The 17405-nt window shown below is 42.8% G+C and overlaps 2 protein-coding genes across 3 annotated transcripts; one reads left to right on the forward strand and one right to left on the reverse strand.

Moving 5' to 3' along the window:
- Positions 1-770: 770 nt before the first annotated feature.
- LOC121799511 (NDR1/HIN1-like protein 1) lies at positions 771-1628 on the forward strand. The gene has a single exon (XM_042198907.1). It carries the CDS (start codon positions 894-896, stop codon positions 1515-1517), a length of 624 nt encoding a protein of 207 aa, XP_042054841.1. The 5' UTR covers positions 771-893; the 3' UTR covers positions 1518-1628.
- Positions 1629-5874: 4246 nt separating this feature from the next.
- On the reverse strand, positions 5875-8771 carry LOC121741348 (internal alternative NAD(P)H-ubiquinone oxidoreductase A1, mitochondrial-like). Of its 2 annotated transcripts, none has more exons than XM_042134071.1 (6): positions 8109-8771; positions 7269-7482; positions 7018-7178; positions 6864-6929; positions 6465-6625; positions 5875-6388 (listed from the first exon to the last, which is right to left on the reverse strand). In XM_042134071.1, the coding sequence occupies exons 1-6, from the start codon at positions 8541-8543 to the stop codon at positions 5941-5943; spliced, it is 1485 nt and encodes a 494-aa protein (XP_041990005.1). In that variant the 5' UTR covers positions 8544-8771; the 3' UTR covers positions 5875-5940. The 2 variants fall into 2 exon arrangements, with proteins under 2 accessions (XP_041990005.1, XP_041990013.1); XM_042134079.1 differs by lacking the exon at positions 8109-8771 and adding an exon at positions 7556-8102.
- Between the last annotated feature and the right edge of the window lie 8634 nt (positions 8772-17405).

Raw genomic sequence — 17405 nt, forward strand, 5'->3', positions numbered from 1 at the left:
TGTGATGTAGACTTAAAAATTTACATAAAATTGGTGGTAGTCGAACATGAGTCTTCTGACATCAGAATACCGTCTCCCACCCACCCCATGGCCCATGAGTAACTCATCCCAAATGAATTTTGAAAACAAATTTAACATATTGATACTACGATTTACTCAAATAATCAGTAATTATAAGATTTGAAAACCAAAACCAAATATGTGATGTAGTAGCAAAACTTTCCTAGATGGATAAAATAAGTTACCTGTCCAATTAAAAATTAAACATTTTTCATTTTGGATTGTCTTATAAAAATAAATCGTTTTTTAAAATGGAAATATCATCTCTACTTTTATTCTCACTCTTATTTGATTTTTTTTTTATTAACTCACAAAATAACATGACATAAAATTGCGTGTCGAAACCAAATGTCACGGAGAGAGAAATATTTTGGTAATGTTTAAAATGATGTCATTTGATGTACTCAAAACAAAGATATAAGTATATTTTTTTCTTTTTAACACCACCCTTTATCAAACAAGTGATCAATGCCAACGGCCAACAAAACAATGTTTCCTACAAGTCGTGCCACACATCTAAACTAATACACGTAAATGTTTCTCATTAAAATTCACACTCATACACATTCGATTTTAATTTCCAAACCTCAACGGGTTGACTATGAATTTATATTCTAATTAAATTGGACAGAGCATTAATTAGAGTGCCCAAAATCCAAACTTTGCGTAAACAAGTCCAACATATTATTTATAACATGTACACAAAACAAAACCACACTCTTTCGTTACAAGTCGATATCACACCTTTACATAGTTATTGAAAAAAAAGTAAGTTTCATTTCATTAAAATTCTCCCAACACATTCATCACTAACGCTCTCCCAAAAACTAAACATGACGTCCAAGGAGTGCGGCAACCACGACGACGACCACCGCAAGAAGCTCTATCGCAACATCTTCCTAGCCGGGGCAGCGTTCGTGGCCGCCGTCCTCTTGGCGATCCTATTGGTGTGGCTGATCCTCCGGCCAACAAAGCCGCATTTCATCCTCCAAGACGCCACGGTGTTTGCGTTCAACCTCTCCGGCCCCAGCCTCCTGACGGCCACCTTCCAGATCACCCTCTCCGCCCGAAACCCCAACGGCAGGATCGGCGTCTACTACGACCGGCTCGACGTGTACGCGGCCTACCACAGCCAGCAGATCACCCTGCCCACGCGTCTGCCCCCGTCCTACCAGGGCCACAAGGACATCACTGTGTGGTCGCCCTTCGTGTACGGAGCCGAGGTGCCGGTGGCGACGTCGCTCGGCCAGGACGAGCTGACGGGGACGGTGCTCATCCACGTCAGAGTTGACGGCAGGGTTAGATGGAAGGTTGGGACGTTTATTTCGGGGAGTTATCACCTGTATGTCAGCTGCCCCGCCTATATCAATTTCGGCCAAATATATAATGGGATCACCGCCGTTGGATCGGGGATCAAGTATGATCAGCTCCTCATCGACTGCAATGTTGATGTTTGATTTTTCTTTTCTTTTTTTGCACAATTATTTGTCCCATTTTATTTATGTTGAATCTATGTTTTCTGTGACTGTTTTTACCCTTAATTATATTGTAATTGTTCTTAATTATTAGTCTGATTCTCGGATATGTGCCTTAAAACATTACAATTACAACAATAATGTTCATTTTTTGAATACCATTTTTACATAGATCATGAAAAGTCCAATTCTTTAGATTAATACTCCCTCCGTCGCGGGCTATTCGCTCATTTCCTTTTCGGCTCGGAGATTAAGGAATGAGTGTATAGGAAAGTCAAAAATGACGGCTGTAGATGAAATTTTTTACTAAAAATGGAAAGAGTGCAAGTAACTTGGGACGTCCAAAAAGGAAATAAGTGCGAGTAGTGCGGGACAGAGGGAGTACTACATTTTTCTTATAATATGTACTATGGTTGGTTGGTTGTTTGTGCCATTAGAACTGGTAATTAAATCTCTACGTATGCACACACTGACACAAGTAATGAGTACGAGATCATGATTTTATATGGGTATTGTTTATATATTGAGAAAAGTTGACTGAAAGATGAAATTGGGCATGAGAAGAAAAAGGTCTTCATTGGAATCGCATGTGAACAAAAGCAGTGGGCAGTTAGGTTAGGTTTAGTTTTGATGGAGTCCCGCCCATATATGTTTTGCTTTCACTTTCAGGCTTTTTCAGTTAGGTGACGAGTCTTTAGAGCATCCACAACGGTGGACGGCGGCCCCGCGTCCGTCCGTGCCAGCGGCGAGGACGCATACCGCCGCCGCTGCGCTCGTGCCGTGCCAGCGAGCAGGCGACGTGGCGGCTTACGATTGGGCAACGGCATAGCCGTTGCCTTTGAATTATTATTTTTTTTAAAATTTGATTTTTAATTATATAAAATGATAAAAAATAAAAAAAATTATTTTCCAAATCCCAAAAATATGACCGTTTTTTCCCTTTTTTTCTAAATTTTTTTGATTTTATTTTTATTTTTTTCCCTCCAAAATCATCTATAAATACACACATTCATCATCCATTTATCACATCAAATCATCTCTCATTCATCTCTCATTCATAATTCTCAAACTATCAACACATTCATCTCTCACTCAAAACCTCAAATGGATTTCACCCATATTATGGCGGAAGCGGAGCGCGAAGGACAAGAATACTACGAACAACATCGTGCCGCTTACGAAGCATATTTCGCGGCGAATACCCCCCGCTCCTTCTCCTCAACGAACCAGATCAAATCGCCGCTACATCCATCGTGACCGGGAGGGAGCCCACGAAAGGCTCGTTGCCGACTACTTTGCCGACCAGCCGCGGTTTCCGGCAGATTACTTCAGGCGCCATTTTCGCATGTCAAAGCGCTTGTTCATGCGAATTGTCAACACATTGTCCGCACGTGTTGAATTCTTCCAAACATGTCCAGATGCAGCCGGCCGGCAAAGAATCACGCCGTTGCAGAAGTGTACGTGTGCCATCCGACAACTCGCTACTGGGCAAACGGCCGACATCTTCGACGAGTATTTGTATATCGGTGAGTCCACTGGAATCCTTTGTCTAAAGAATTTTTGCGAGGGCGTTCGTTCAGCTTTCGGGGATGAATTCCTTCGGGCACCCACCACCGATGATTGCCAACGGTTGCTTCGTCTTCACGAATCAGTCCATGGCTTTCCCGGAATGCTTGGCAGCATTGACTGCATGCATTGGAGGTGGAAGAATTGCCCGACTGCTTGGAGGGGGCAACACTTGAGCGGTCACAAAGGCGGCAGTCCAACGCTTATCCTTGAGGCGGTCGCCGACTACCGCCTATGGATTTGGCATGCATATTTCGGCGTTGCTGGATCCAACAACGACTTGAATGTGCTATATTCTTCACCACTCTTCAATGATGTGATGAATGGTGTAGCATCGGCGATCGACTTCACCATCAACGGAAATAGATACCACATGGGTTACTATCTCGCCGATGGTATCTACCCACGGTGGTCGACTTTCGTTAAGACGTTCAACAACCCGCACGTCGAAAGAGCTTTCGGGGTCCTTCAAGCCCGATTCAACATTGTTAAGTCCCCGGCTCGGCTATGGTACGTGAATAATATCGCCGATATCATGTTCACGTGTATTATCTTACACAACATGATTATAGCCGACGAAGGGCCGAGGGCGGCTAGTTCAACAGCGAGGTCTCCCCCACGCCGAGGCGAGCATACGACGGTTGGCCAGAGAATCGAGACAAGGCACACAATGCTCGATACCCGAATCCACAATCAACTACAAGAAGACCTAATCAAACACATGTGGGCGAAATTCGGCAACGCTTAGTGGTTTTTTTAATTTTTAGTATTTTAATTATGTAATTTTTAATTTTTAGGATTTTAATTATGTCGTTTTTATTTTATTTGTCATTTGTAATATTATTTAGGTTTTTTTTAATGAATTTTAGTATTATTGAAATGTTTTTGTTTAATTGAATTTTAAATTGAATTGTGCTCGTCCTTGCGGAAGAGCACAACTGTGGGTGTTGTGTTCTTGCCAGAGAGCAGACAGAAAAAGTGGGGCCGGGCCAACAACCGTGCCGCTGGCAAGAGCACGGTTGTGGATGCTCTTAAGAATGACACAATTACGGTAATGAGACTTTTTCTATTTACATTAATTGGGTCATTAAAGTGACATTTACCAACATTTCATTCATTTTTGAATTGTGATTTTCGGCTTGAGCGAGATAGACTTACACTGATTCCCTCACAAACCATCCTAAAGCTTAGCACCAATTCCATTTATATCTTTAGTCGTAGTAGTACTTCTTTTTTTGTTCACCTTGACAAATGCAACAATGGATGCCACTAAGATTATGATACAAGGACTTTCAAATCAGATAGGAGATTATTAGATAAATGATTGTTTGGTTTATATTTAAAGAGTTTAAATTATTTTTATACTACTAATAATTAGTTCATATTATGATGCTTTCGTAATATGAATAATGATAGTGAGCTATTGTAAATATGTGCTTCTATCCAGTTAACGGAGCCCAAGTTTTTGACATTGGAGTCCAAACCTCTATTAATAGTTGTAGCTTATTTTTTTATGTCATTGTCATTTGAAGCGGTTGCGACATGGACAGTAGAGGCTATGAGACAAAAATAGTTAGATGGTGGCAAATGAAAACTAGAAGAACATACAGTGGTCAAATGAAAACTAGAAGAACATACAGTGGTTATAGTAAAAAAGGATCTAATCAAATGCAATCTCTAAGTATTATACAAACTTCAAACTATGATTTGGACCGTTAAAAATTGTCAACAGATGATAAAGTATAAAAATATCATCAACAGAAAATGTCAACACAGTATCAACGACTGATATTGTGTTGAAAAATTGTTGAAACAGTGTTGACATTTTCTGTTGATGATTTTTTATCATCTGTTGACATTTAACGGTCCAGATCATAGTTTAGAGTTTGTACAATATTTAAAGTTTGCATTTTATCACTACCCTAGTAAAAAATATACATCGAAAGAACTCATAATTTTGGATTGGTAATATTACTGCCATAAATGTTACTACTAGCACTTTGACGATTAAGTATCAAAACACCAATTAAACTAGTACTCTTTATGTCCTTCTGTATTTTAGACGCTTCTTTTGGATACATGGATAATGGAAATAAGTTTTAGTTAATTAAAGGGAGTGAGAATAAAGTATGAGATAAAATACAATAGATAAATTAAGTGAGAATAAAGTAGGAGATAAAATAAAATAAATAATTAAAGAGAGAGTACAGTAAGAAATAAAGATTAAGTGTGTTGTTTTTTGCTATATACATAAATGATTCAACTATAATGAAACGGTACTAAAAGGAATACAACTCAACCATGATAGGATGGATGGAGCATATTTTTTTCTTATCTATTCGTTACTGCTATTAATGCTTCAAAATCTTACGATAATTTTTTTAAAAAACTTGTTAAGAAACCTTTAGTTAGATAGTAATATGGTGAAATTCAATATAGATGATAAAAAATAGTACTAATATATAGTAGTATTTTTTTAATAAATAGTAGTAATAGATTTAAAAGTAAAATTAGTTTTGTATTGTGAAATGAAAAAAACTTGTATTAAAAGTACTATTTCTTAGTTGTTGGTGACAAAGAAGGATGTGAAATGGAAAAAGAAAGAGGTATGAAAAAGAAAGCATTGTGTAGTTTTGGTGAAAAAAGAGCCTAGCTAGTTAAAAAAAGAAAGCAAAAATAAGTAATATTGTGAAAGAAAAGAGCTAGTGAAAAAAAAACACAAAAAAAGATAGTAGTACCATAAAGAAGATGAACACTTTTATGAGAGAGAGAGAGAGAAAAAAAGAGTATTTGATATTAGTAAAATAGCATACATAGAATGCAATGTGATATGGGAGAATCAAATCCGACTAATGTCACGACCAAACACCAAGGTGGTAACCCAGTTGATAAACACATAGAATCTGTTCCTCCAGCTTATAACCCGAGTCAGATACGCCGACCGCCATATAAAAAAGCTGCTGAATCCGGCCATCGACACCCCTTTCGCCTCCTTGCTCTGCCTCAGATCCACCAGCGCCTTGTACCTCCCTATTGTCGCCATGCTCCCTAGATGCTTGTACACAAAAGCCTCCCCCAAATCCAACCCCGTTGCACTATTAGCCCGTCCCCCACCACTCTTCCCCACGTTGTTCAACACTTGGGCCAGATACTTCCCCTGTCTCTCTGCCACCTGGGCTAACGCTGGAAGAACAGTCTTCCCCGTGCTTTCAAGAAACCCACTGCAGTCCCCAATGGCAAACACATCCTGCACCGAAGGCACTCGTAGCCATTCATCAATCCCAATCCTGCACCATCAACATTCAGTTTTTAACATATCTAATCATTTCAGTATCTTCAAAATAAAATGTGCAACTTCTATACCTTCCACCGGCTTTAGGAACTTCGAGGCTCTTGACAAACGATGAAGGACCGACCCCTGTGGACCACACCAGAACCCCATATGGGATATCAGTACCATCATTGAGAATTATTTTCTCCGGCTGGACGTCCTTCACTATTCCACGGACAAAATTGACTCCTGACTGAGAAAAGAAACTGATATATCAATCAATATTATATAAACATAGATGCAAAACCTCAAATTTAATTCAATATGGATTTATTCTGGGATTGGTTGAAGAGTATAGAACAGCATGTTCAAGGGAAAACAAGAAACAGACGAACTTTACAAAGTTTATGCTAAATAATAAGCATATAATGACCAGTGATCAAGGTTGGTATTTAGTGAAGTCAGCGAATAATCACATTAATTCCCTTTACCTTAGTCAACTGCTTAATTGCATACACTCTAAGGCGATCGTCAAACGATGACAGGATCTCATTTGCCTGAAGAATGACAAATATCAATATTCAACTACAATGAATTTGATTCCATCCATTATAGATGAGAGGGTGAGCGGTGTGACAGACTAACCTCAACCAATGTAACATGAATATAATCCTTCACGTGAGAATATCTTTGCTGAACATCCTTCTTGATGAAGTCGCTAAGTTCACCGCTAAATTCAACTCCTGTTGGACCTCCTCCAACTACAACACAATGCAGGAGCCTCCGCTTCTCTTCCTCAGTTACTCCTATTTTGACAAACACTCTAAATAAATTTTTTGAAATTATTTCACTTCGATATAGTACAATGAAGACTTAGCAGGCTTGACATGTCATGCCTGGCACATCCGACAACATCAGATTTAGCAGCAGTTTCCTGCGGATCTCCTGAGCATGATAGACTTCACGAAGAAAGGTCGCATATTCTCTTGCGCCCTTGATGCCAAACGTGGATGCCTCTGCACCAGAAGCAATTACTAGTTTGTCATATGCGACTTTGAAGTTCCACGGCTCCAAGGTATTAACACCTTCAGTTACAGTTTGGCAGTGAACCTAGCATGAAATTTGGGATTAGTTAACAACAACTGCAGATAGTTACAGGAATAGTCGATATATAACAACCTACCTTTGTGGAAAGTGTCCTGACGATTGGTAGTAGCTTTATCCTAGATGAGTTATGTCCAAGTTTTACAACCAAGATCAGATTTTTTTCACAATGGCTTCGAATAATTATATTGACCATCAAGAAGTTGGAAACTGAACTAAGAAGTGTTGTGCTATAATGTAGTGAGAAAGCTATTATGAACAACCTTAAGAAAAAGGTAACCAAAAAGACATAGATATCCAGGAATCCTATACTCGAAAAATTTATTGGTTCTGTTTCATAATTACCTGCACTCACTAATCACTTGAATTGTCACAATCTAAGTAACTTTGAGGTCAGGAACATAGTGCATTTGCTTTAACAGTTAACTCAATCACAATTCAAAACCAAAAAATACAGCTTCCAACAGTAAGGGGATTATGTGTGAGTCCACTATTTAATGGTATATACTCTAACCAACAGAATCACAAAAGATTCTCCCTCTCGAAATTTATCATAGTAGAACACAATTGCAGAAGAAATTAAATCAATCCAGAAAATTAGAAATGGAAAAATGAATCTGAGCGATGTTTACTTGGTGATTCTGAAAATCGACCCCCATGCAATTAGCGAGGAAGAAAAAAGAACCGGGCTCCCGGGAAATGGCGGGCTGGATCCGGCCGATGGGTTCAGCGACGGACCGGAATTCGAGCGTGCCGACGCATGTCGACGCCAGGAGAGGAGTGAAGACCATGTGATTTCTCGGCGAGATGCAGACGATATCATAGATATTAGTGTCAATATCCTTCATGAGCCTGCAGCCGGCCCATCCCGTCCCCAAAACCACCACTCTCGGCTTCTCGTCGCCCTTGGTCGGCCGCGAGCCGGGATGGTTGCTCTGGATTTGGGTGCTGCTGAAATGGCGCAGCAATAGCGTCAGCGAGGGAGGAGAATGGGCCAGCAGCGCCGCCGGTTTGCGCTGCGGCGGCGATTGTTTAACTAGGTGGATGAAATTCCTGAACCACGACATGGCTGATTGATTGATAGTGATCTGAGATAGCGAGTGTTTTTGAAGGAAATTTAATTTTTACTCCATGGGGTTGAATAGAAGAATCTCCATGAGTTTAGGGAGGCGCACGGCGGCTGAAATAGGTGGCAGATTTGGGGGTCAACACACGGCAGCTTTCTGTAGTTTCTTCTTATTATTATTATCTCCGCAGCGTGGTCACAGATATTCCTATTTTCCAAAGCATATCTCTTTCCATTTGCATCGTCAATTAATAAATTAAGAATTCCAGTAACCTTATTAAATGTGTATAATTACATGTGAAATAATGCATCTCATACGACATATATTACCAAATACACATGTGATGCATTAACACTCTAATGGTCAGATTAAAGAATTGCGTTTATTTTTAGCCTATTTTTTGATGCTTATTGGAGAAGTTAAATCCTACACGATGAATACAAGTATTGTTGGATACTTGGTGATGATTCCGCGAATTTCTGATGTTAGTAAATGCAGGAAAATACAGATCACGACACAGAGAATTTACGTGGTTCGATTTACTGAGGTAAATCTACGTCCACGGGAAGAAAAGGGGGCAGAGCTGTATTGCTTGATCTGTTTTCTACAGCTTACAAATACAAACTTGCTATTTGCTATATGGTCTTTTATCTCTAGAGAGCTTAACCCTTGTCTATCTGATCTTAGTTCTATTTATACATTGAACTAAGATCGTGGCTTACATCATCACTCTAGGTCGTGGATGTAGTGTAGGTCATGGCCTCAGATCGTGGCCTGAGTTGACACCACTAAATAGATCGTGGGTGCATTGGAAGTTGTGGAGGCCTTTCACGAGTCCACTAACTTCTAGTTCGGTCGAATACTGAGACCGAACTGCTTTGGTCTCAGATCAGCTTTTACCGATCTGAGAGTAGAGCTTGATGCCGACCTGAGGGCAGAGCTTGATTGGTCGGCTTTTACCGAGCTGCAGGCTGAGGCCGAACTCTTTGGTTGTGCCGACCTGAACTCTTGGCCGAACTCTTTGGTTGTGCCGAACTGAACTCTTTCTTGGGCTAGCTGAGCTGTCACTGCTTTTGGGCTTGTTTAGTACGTACCCCATCACTACCCCCCCCGAAAAGCGAAGTGAATCACTTCGGCGAAGCGAGTCACTTCGGCATTCCGGATAAGGGTACGGGGGAGGCTGAAGTCAGGGGACGTGCCTTGCGCGTGACTGCATTAAATGCGGCATTAAATGCGACAGTAAAATCCGGCCGTCGAATCCTGAAAAGGTGGGATATGAAACGGTGCGATGATTTGAAATCTTTTCCAAATCTGATAAATACCGCCTTTCTTCATCGTTTGAACACCTTTGCTATTGGCTTCTTCTGCACTATCTTTTGCGTGAAAGATTTTCTTCCGCTTTCAAAAATTTCCTCAGACTTTGCAAAGAGTAAGGACCATGTCTGCTTCTTCTTCGTCTGAGTCTGGTAGCGGTGGTGAAGGGGGTAAGGGGTCTTCTAGCCGGAAAGAATCCGGGGAGAAGACCGTAGAGTATTTTCACAGTATCTTGAGTAAGAATACTGTGATATCCCTTCACGAAAAATACTCTTTTCCTGGGGGGAAGGTTGCGATTCCCGACGACCTTTATAGGGCGGACTCGCCGCCGGAAGGTTACGCCACCGTCTACGAAGCCAGCTTAGAATGCGGGCTTCGTTTCCCCCTTCCCCTTGCCTTTGTAGAGTTGCTAGATTTTTTTCAACTCCCTTTAGGTCAGGTGACTCCGAACTCTTGGAGGCACTTATCGGCTTTTGCTGCCGAACTGCGTAGGCTAGATAAGGATCTGTCTCTGAGGGCAATCCTTAATTTTTTCCAGTTTAAAAGGAAGGGATCTTGGTTTTACTTGGTCCCTTTACAGCCTTTTAGGGCCTTTTGTAAAACCAAATGGCCGAAATGGCAAAATCGCTTCTTTTTTTATAATAGGACTGCGGCTCCTAGTTTTCCCTGGAGAGGGCCGAAGTCCGTTATCCGTCATCCTCGGCCTGAACCGATGGACGAGCTCGATGGCGAGCTCAACAAGATTCCCATAGTTAGGAAACAATACACGGAGTCTGAGCTCGTCAAGGGCGACGTCGTGTTCGACATCTCGTCTTCGGACGAAGAGGCCGAGGGTGAGGATTTCTCTTTATCTTTATGCTCTACTGCTTTAACGAAGAAAACTAACCTTGCTTTCTTGCTTTTTGGCAGTGTACATGCTGAACAAGGCTACCCGAAAATCTTCGGAGTCCAAGGAGCCGGAGAGAGAGAAGGCTACCAGCTCGGCGCCTGATGCCGAGAAGAATCCGAAGAGGCAAAAGACCTCTTCGGGTCCAAAGAAGCCGGAGTCGACTTCGGCAAGTAGGAAGGGGAAGACCCAGAAGCCCCCGAGAGCGCCAGAGAAAGACGTGGTCTTGGCGCCTCCTTCGGAGCATATCTGTGAGCCATTTTTATGGCCCACGGACTTCGCCGAGGTGAATTGTCTTCTTGATTCTTTGGCTTGGCTTCTGTCCTGTATTTTTGGTGCCCTCTGTTGACTTTTTTCCTTATCCATTTTCAGAGGAACGATATGCTCTCCAAGCTCGTCGCAGTCGAACTCTCCAAAGCGTCCAACGACTATGCTGAGATGCAGAGGAAATTGGCGGCTGCTTGTCACCGGGCCGAGCAGGCTGAGGCAAACTTTGAGAAAGCCAGAGCTGCTAGGATTTCGGCCCAGGATGAAGCTCAGTTTGCCAAAAACCAGCTCGTCATCCAGCGAGAGCAGACGAAACGGAGTGATGCTGCCGCCGTGGTTGCCCAAGGAGAGGGTCTCCGTGTTTACACGGAGAAACTCTTTTTGAGCAGCCAGTTCTCGGCCTTTGTCGGTAGTCTGGTAAGGCTAATTGCCGATAAGGGCGAGCAGGGGGCCGACGTCGTGCTGCCTCTGTACAGCCGAGAGATAGCAGCTCGGCTTCAGAATCTGCCGCTCCTTGAGGAGCTCGCTTCATCCTCGGTCCTGCTTTTTGCAGACCGAGTCCGGAGTTGTCGAGCTGATCGGGACGAGAACCTGGAGGCTATCTTTGCCTCTGTGGGACCCGTTTCACCCGCTTCGACTTACAACGGAGAGGGTGAGGCCGAGCCGCTGGAGCTGGAGGCCGAAGTCGAGCGGGCCGGGCATCCGGAGAAGGAGGCCGATCAGGAGGCGGAGGCGAGGCCGGCAGGAGGCGAGGCCGAGGCTGAGGTAGCCCAGGAGAAAGAAGCTGTACCAGACCGAGGAGCCGGAGACGAAGCTGGCGGAGTATGATTTCGTCTCCCTTCTCTTAGTCTAGTTTCTTCCTTGTAAAATGGCCTTGAAGCCCTAGTGTAAAAAAATTTTCCTTGTGAATGAAAAATTCTCTACACTTGTCTTCGTATAGCTTTTCGTACTCGCCTTTATTCCTGTTGTATTTTACTATCTGCTCGGTACAGCTGCCGAACTAATATAGCTGCTTTGTACCCAAGGAGATGGAGATACTTCACTGGAAACGGCTGTACTCTTCGGCTTTGGACGAAGCTGAGAGAAGAGCTATAGCCGATCAGACGAAGAATGACGAGCTTCTGGCTCGTTTAGTGAAGCTGGATGCCGATAATAAGGACTTAGAGTCCGATAAGAATGATCTGGAGGCCGAGCTGAATACGACCATTGCTGAGAGGACTGCGTATGAGGATTACATCCGTGTGCGCGGGGGAATGACCATATCAGATGTTCAGAGTCGAGTTGACGAACTGTGGGAGGAATATAATGTACTCCGGAGGAACAATGCGCTGGAGAGCTCGGCTTGCCAACAAGTCGTGACATCATTGCGGCGCTGGGCCTCTCGGTACGACATAGTTCTTGCACGGCGTCCCTCAATTGAGAGATTCCTCCGGCATTTCCCGCCAACAGATGCTAGTACTCCAGCTCAAACCTCTGACTCACTTGCTCAAAACCCTACTCCAAGTCAGCAACGAACTCAGGGACAACCGGAGACGTCAAGTCGAGGACGGACTGAAGTTCGCAGAAGAGCTGTGGTTATGAGTGAGCAAGATCGGCAAATGCTTCGTGAAGAGACTCTTCGCCGCCGAGGTGCTAGGGCTTCCCGGGCTCAGAGAAGAGGTGGCAGGTCGATTAGAGCATCTCGTCGACCTGCTTATTCTGCGGCTGCCTGGAACGCCCGAACTCAGCTTCACGAGGATTTTGTGAATAGATGGCTCAACTTTAGCAACCCTGGACAGTAGAATAGTCCTTTGTAATAGCGTAACGCCATCTCGTAGGGTAGCGGAGTTGTGTGCCGAACAAGATTTGAAAAATGAAATTTTGTTTTCGCTTCTAACACTGTATTTACAGCTTAGCGAAAAATTTCATCGTACTTGTCCTCGGTCTTATGAAGTAAACTTCTTTGACCGGACTTGGTCCTTGGTCTGATGAAATAAACATCTTTGACCGGACTCGTCTTTGGTCTGATGAAATAAACATCTTTGACCGGACTCGTCTTGGGTCTGATGAAATAAACATCTTTGACCGGACTCGTCTTTGGTCTGATGAAATAAACATCTTTGACCGGACTCGTCTTGGGTCTGATGAAATAAACATCTTTGACCGGACTCGTCTTTGGTCTGATGAAATAAACATCTTTGACCGGACTTGGTTTGTGTTCTAATTTGGCAATTTTTGTCGCCGGGATCGAACTTTCCCTTGTCCTAATTCGGCGAGTTTTATCGCATGGATCGGACTTTCCCAGTTAACCGAAGTGGTCTTATGCAGTAAACCTCTTTGACTAGACATGGTCGTCCTCGGTCTTATGAGGTAAACTTCTTTGACCGAACTTGGTCGTCCTAATTCGGCGAGGTTTATCGCGTGGATCGGACTTTCCCTTATTGCAGTTCGTTTCAGACGAAGTGCTTATTTCTTAAGCCGAATTGTGGTCTTGTATCTTCCTGAGAAGCTTGGACTCTCAATCGTTGGCTTATTGCAGTTCGTTTCAGACGAAGTGCTTGTTAAGCTGAATTGTGGTCTTGTATCCTCCTTGGAAGCTTTGACTCACAATCGTTGGCTTGTTGCAGCTCGTTTCAGACGAACTGCTTGTTTAAGCTGAATTGTGGTCTTGTATCCTCTTTAGAAGCTTTGACTCACAATCGTTTAGCTTGTATATGTTCTAAGAAGGGGATCAGCCTTCGAAGAACAAAATACCTCAGTAACATTTGTAAGAGACGACACGCACATAGACAGACAAAACGCACAGATAAAACGCACAGAGACAAACAAAGATCAAGCAAACCAAAGAAAGCACATTGACCGAACAGAACTCAAGACTGACTGACCGGACTGTCTCTTACAAATGAAACTTTTTGAGGTTGGAAACGTACCATGTTCGGGGTACTGGTGCTCCTGACACGTGAGTCAATTTGTAAGACCCTTTGCCGAGGACTTCTGACACCCGATATGGACCTTCCCCTGTGGGTTCGAGCTCGCCCAGCTTTTCTGCTCGGCTTACTTCGTTGTTTCTCAAGACGAGATCTCCCACTTGAAATTGCAGCTTCTTCACCCTTTGGTTGTAATACCGGGCTACTTGCTCCTTGTACTTGGCTGCTTTTATGCAGGCCAATTCTCTTCTTTCTTCGGCAAGATCTAGTTCGGCTCTCAGTCCGTCACCATTCATTTCTGAGGAGAAATTGAGTTCGGGGACTGGGTATGCCGATCTAAACCGGAATCACGGCTTCAATGCCGTACACCATTGAGTTCGGCTCCGGTGTGACTTCGGTCATTTCGCCTGCTTCTGACTCCGGCTGCTGTGATTGCTATGCTTGATGGTGCCGAACTGATTGCTCGGCACTTTTAAGCGCAATCTGCGAACACACTTGCTCTTTTTCGATCACCTCGTATGACCGCTATCCCTCCTTTGGTGGGGAAGGTGTTCGGCGAGGAAGCCTCTGATCGCTATGATCGGGCTTCTTTTCGTCTCCTCTAGATGAGCTGTCTAAAGACCGTTTTCGACGGTCTGCCTCATCGGCTCGGGAGAACTGGTCCGCAATGTCCCACATCTCTTGAGCTGTTTGCGGACTGCATTCCACGAGCTTTCTGTAGAGAGCTCCGGGCAGGATTCCATTTTGGAATGCCGAAATGACAAGTAGATCATTGAGATTATCTACTTGTAGGCATTCCTTATGGAATCTCGTCAGGAAGTCGCTGATCTTTTCGTCGCGACCTTGACGTATAGAAAGCAGCTGAGCCGAAGTGCTTCGGGCTTCCGCTTTCTGAAAGAACCTCCTGTGGAAAGCATCCATTAGATCTCGGTAGGATCTAATGCTGCCTTGAGGAAGGCTGTCGAACCACCTTCTGGCGTTCCCGATGAGCAGCTCGGGGAACAGCTTGCACACATGGACCTCATTGAGACCTTGGTTCGCCATATTATACTGATAGCGTCCCAGGAAGTCATGAGGATCCACGAGTCCGTCATAGGTTATCGACGGAGTTCGGTAGTTCTGTGGAAGGGGAGTTCGGGTGATATCGTCCGAGAACGGAGTCTTCAATGCTCCGTACATGGCGAACCCGACATCTCTTCGGTATGGAGGAGATGGAGATCTCCTGTGATTCCGGTACCGAGGAGGAACAGGAATGTGTCGGGGTTGAGGATTCTTCTTCCTGGAAGACACGGCACTACTGCGGTAGTGACTTTCATGTCTGGATGAGGAAGGAGAATCCACCGTTTTCGTCTTCGGCTCTTGGCTCTTTTGCAGGAAGGCTAAGAACTCATCCTGCTTCTCAGCCAAGAACAGCTTGACAGCCTCATCCAAATCAGGCTGCTGGGAAGACTCAGTGGGACGATTTTTGGAGCGGCTTGTTCCTTCGCCATGAGAACTGGTGGTGGATTTATCCCTAGGCTGTTTTCCAGACCTATGGGATGGATTGGCTTCCTCCTGGTTCTCACGGGCAGGAATACGGGTACTCTGCGATCTGGTATGCATTTTTTGGGTGGAAAAAATGGATCAAAAATTCGCTTTATCACAAATTTGGTTCTCTGTTTCCCACAGACGGCGCCAGTGATGGCTCCGCGAATTTCTGATGTTAGTAAATGCAGGAAAATACAGATCACGACACAGAGAATTTACGTGGTTCGATTTACTGAGGTAAATCTACGTCCACGGGAAGAAAAGGGGGCAGAGCTGTATTGCTTGATCTGTTTTCTACAGCTTACAAATACAAACTTGCTATTTGCTATATGGTCTTTTATCTCTAGAGAGCTTAACCCTTGTCTATCTGATCTTAGTTCTATTTATACATTGAACTAAGATCGTGGCTTACATCATCACTCTAGGTCGTGGATGTAGTGTAGGTCATGGCCTCAGATCGTGGCCTGAGTTGACACCACTAAATAGATCGTGGGTGCATTGGAAGTTGTGGAGGCCTTTCACGAGTCCACTAACTTCTAGTTCGGTCGAATACTGAGACCGAACTGCTTTGGTCTCAGATCAGCTTTTACCGATCTGAGAGTAGAGCTTGATGCCGACCTGAGGGCAGAGCTTGATTGGTCGGCTTTTACCGAGCTGCAGGCTGAGGCCGAACTCTTTGGTTGTGCCGACCTGAACTCTTGGCCGAACTCTTTGGTTGTGCCGAACTGAACTCTTTCTTGGGCTAGCTGAGCTGTCACTGCTTTTGGGCTTGTTTAGTACGTACCCCATCACTTGGATTTCGAAGCAATCGGCATCTATATGGCCACACAGCTCTACATCAATTTACAATACTTTGTTATAGCCATATTTATAGAAAAATAAGCATATAAAACTTAAATGATAAATGATTCGTTTATTCTTTCTGCAAATAAAAAAGATAACACAAAGAAGCCCCAAGAATCACACATAATGTCCCAACTTTTCTGTTAACTAAAACACGAGATCAAATTTACATTTTTCTGTTTATTTTATATACTTTGAAATATCGTAGCCATCAATTTACATTGATACTTTGTCCAAAAGTAATTTTCACTCTCAGGTAATACCAGATAAAATTTTAGCATAAATAAGGAAGCACTTGTTAGTTACTCCACTACATTAAAATCATCAAATTTCATGAGTGTTAAATCATTCACGATACTGGGACGGTAAAAAAATAATTTCATTTCATTATATGAACAAACACACAGTTGTTGTGAGTTGAGAATGAGTAGATAATAAATAGGAGTAGTATACTATATTTATGAAAGATATTTCTAAGTTTTGGCATATACTATATCTAAATCAATTGGAGTGCATATGAATAGATACTCCACCACCATAAAACTAGCCACGCTCCTCACTCATCCAATACAATGAATGAAAACAATGTTTTAAACCCACATAATTTTAATTCGCTAATGAAAAGGAAATACGATTAGCTCTATCCTTGGTTTACTGTATGTACACTTGTATTCATATTTGTGTGAAATTAATATTCTATACTCGTACTTGTAGTTTCAATTGTTACTTTTTTTATGAAACGTTTAGTGCTCTTTTACTCTTTGGTTTCAAATTCAGTTTTATTCCATTTAGACCTTGTCTTGTCTAAGTCTTAAGCCAAGAAATTTTTATACTAATTTTTTTTCTATACTAATTTTTATTCATCCACCTAATATTTTTTTTAAAATTCGTGAAGCCAAGAAATGGAACTTGTAACGGCGACTGATGGAATAGCTAAATAAAATCAAATATATTGATGTCGTGCAACTGCAATTCGACGATGCTACTAACTCAAGTAAAACATGTCACCACAATCTTTTGGATTGGTTACAAAAAGTAATGTGTGTGTTAATATCAATTGAAGAATTTAATCGGGGGTAAAAAAGTAATAAAGTGGTTCCGTTCCCTCCACATCTATAT

Source organism: Salvia splendens, chromosome 1 (genome assembly GCF_004379255.2).
Source record: "Salvia splendens isolate huo1 chromosome 1, SspV2, whole genome shotgun sequence".
NCBI lineage: Eukaryota > Viridiplantae > Streptophyta > Magnoliopsida > Lamiales > Lamiaceae > Salvia > Salvia splendens.

Excerpts from the sequence above, each read along its gene's own strand:
- LOC121799511 (XM_042198907.1), top strand. The coding sequence starts at position 894 with ATGACGTCCAAGGAGTGCGGCAACCACGACGACGACCACCGCAAGAAG.
- LOC121741348 (XM_042134071.1), bottom strand. The coding sequence starts at position 8,543 with ATGTCGTGGTTCAGGAATTTCATCCACCTAGTTAAACAATCGCCGCCG. Across the intron at positions 6,930-7,017 it reads TTCATGTTACATTGGTTGAG|GCAAATGAGATCCTGTCATC; the intron begins GTTAGTCTGTCA and ends GTCATTCTTCAG. Across the intron at positions 6,389-6,464 it reads GTTCCTAAAGCCGGTGGAAG|GATTGGGATTGATGAATGGC; the intron begins GTATAGAAGTTG and ends TTGATGGTGCAG.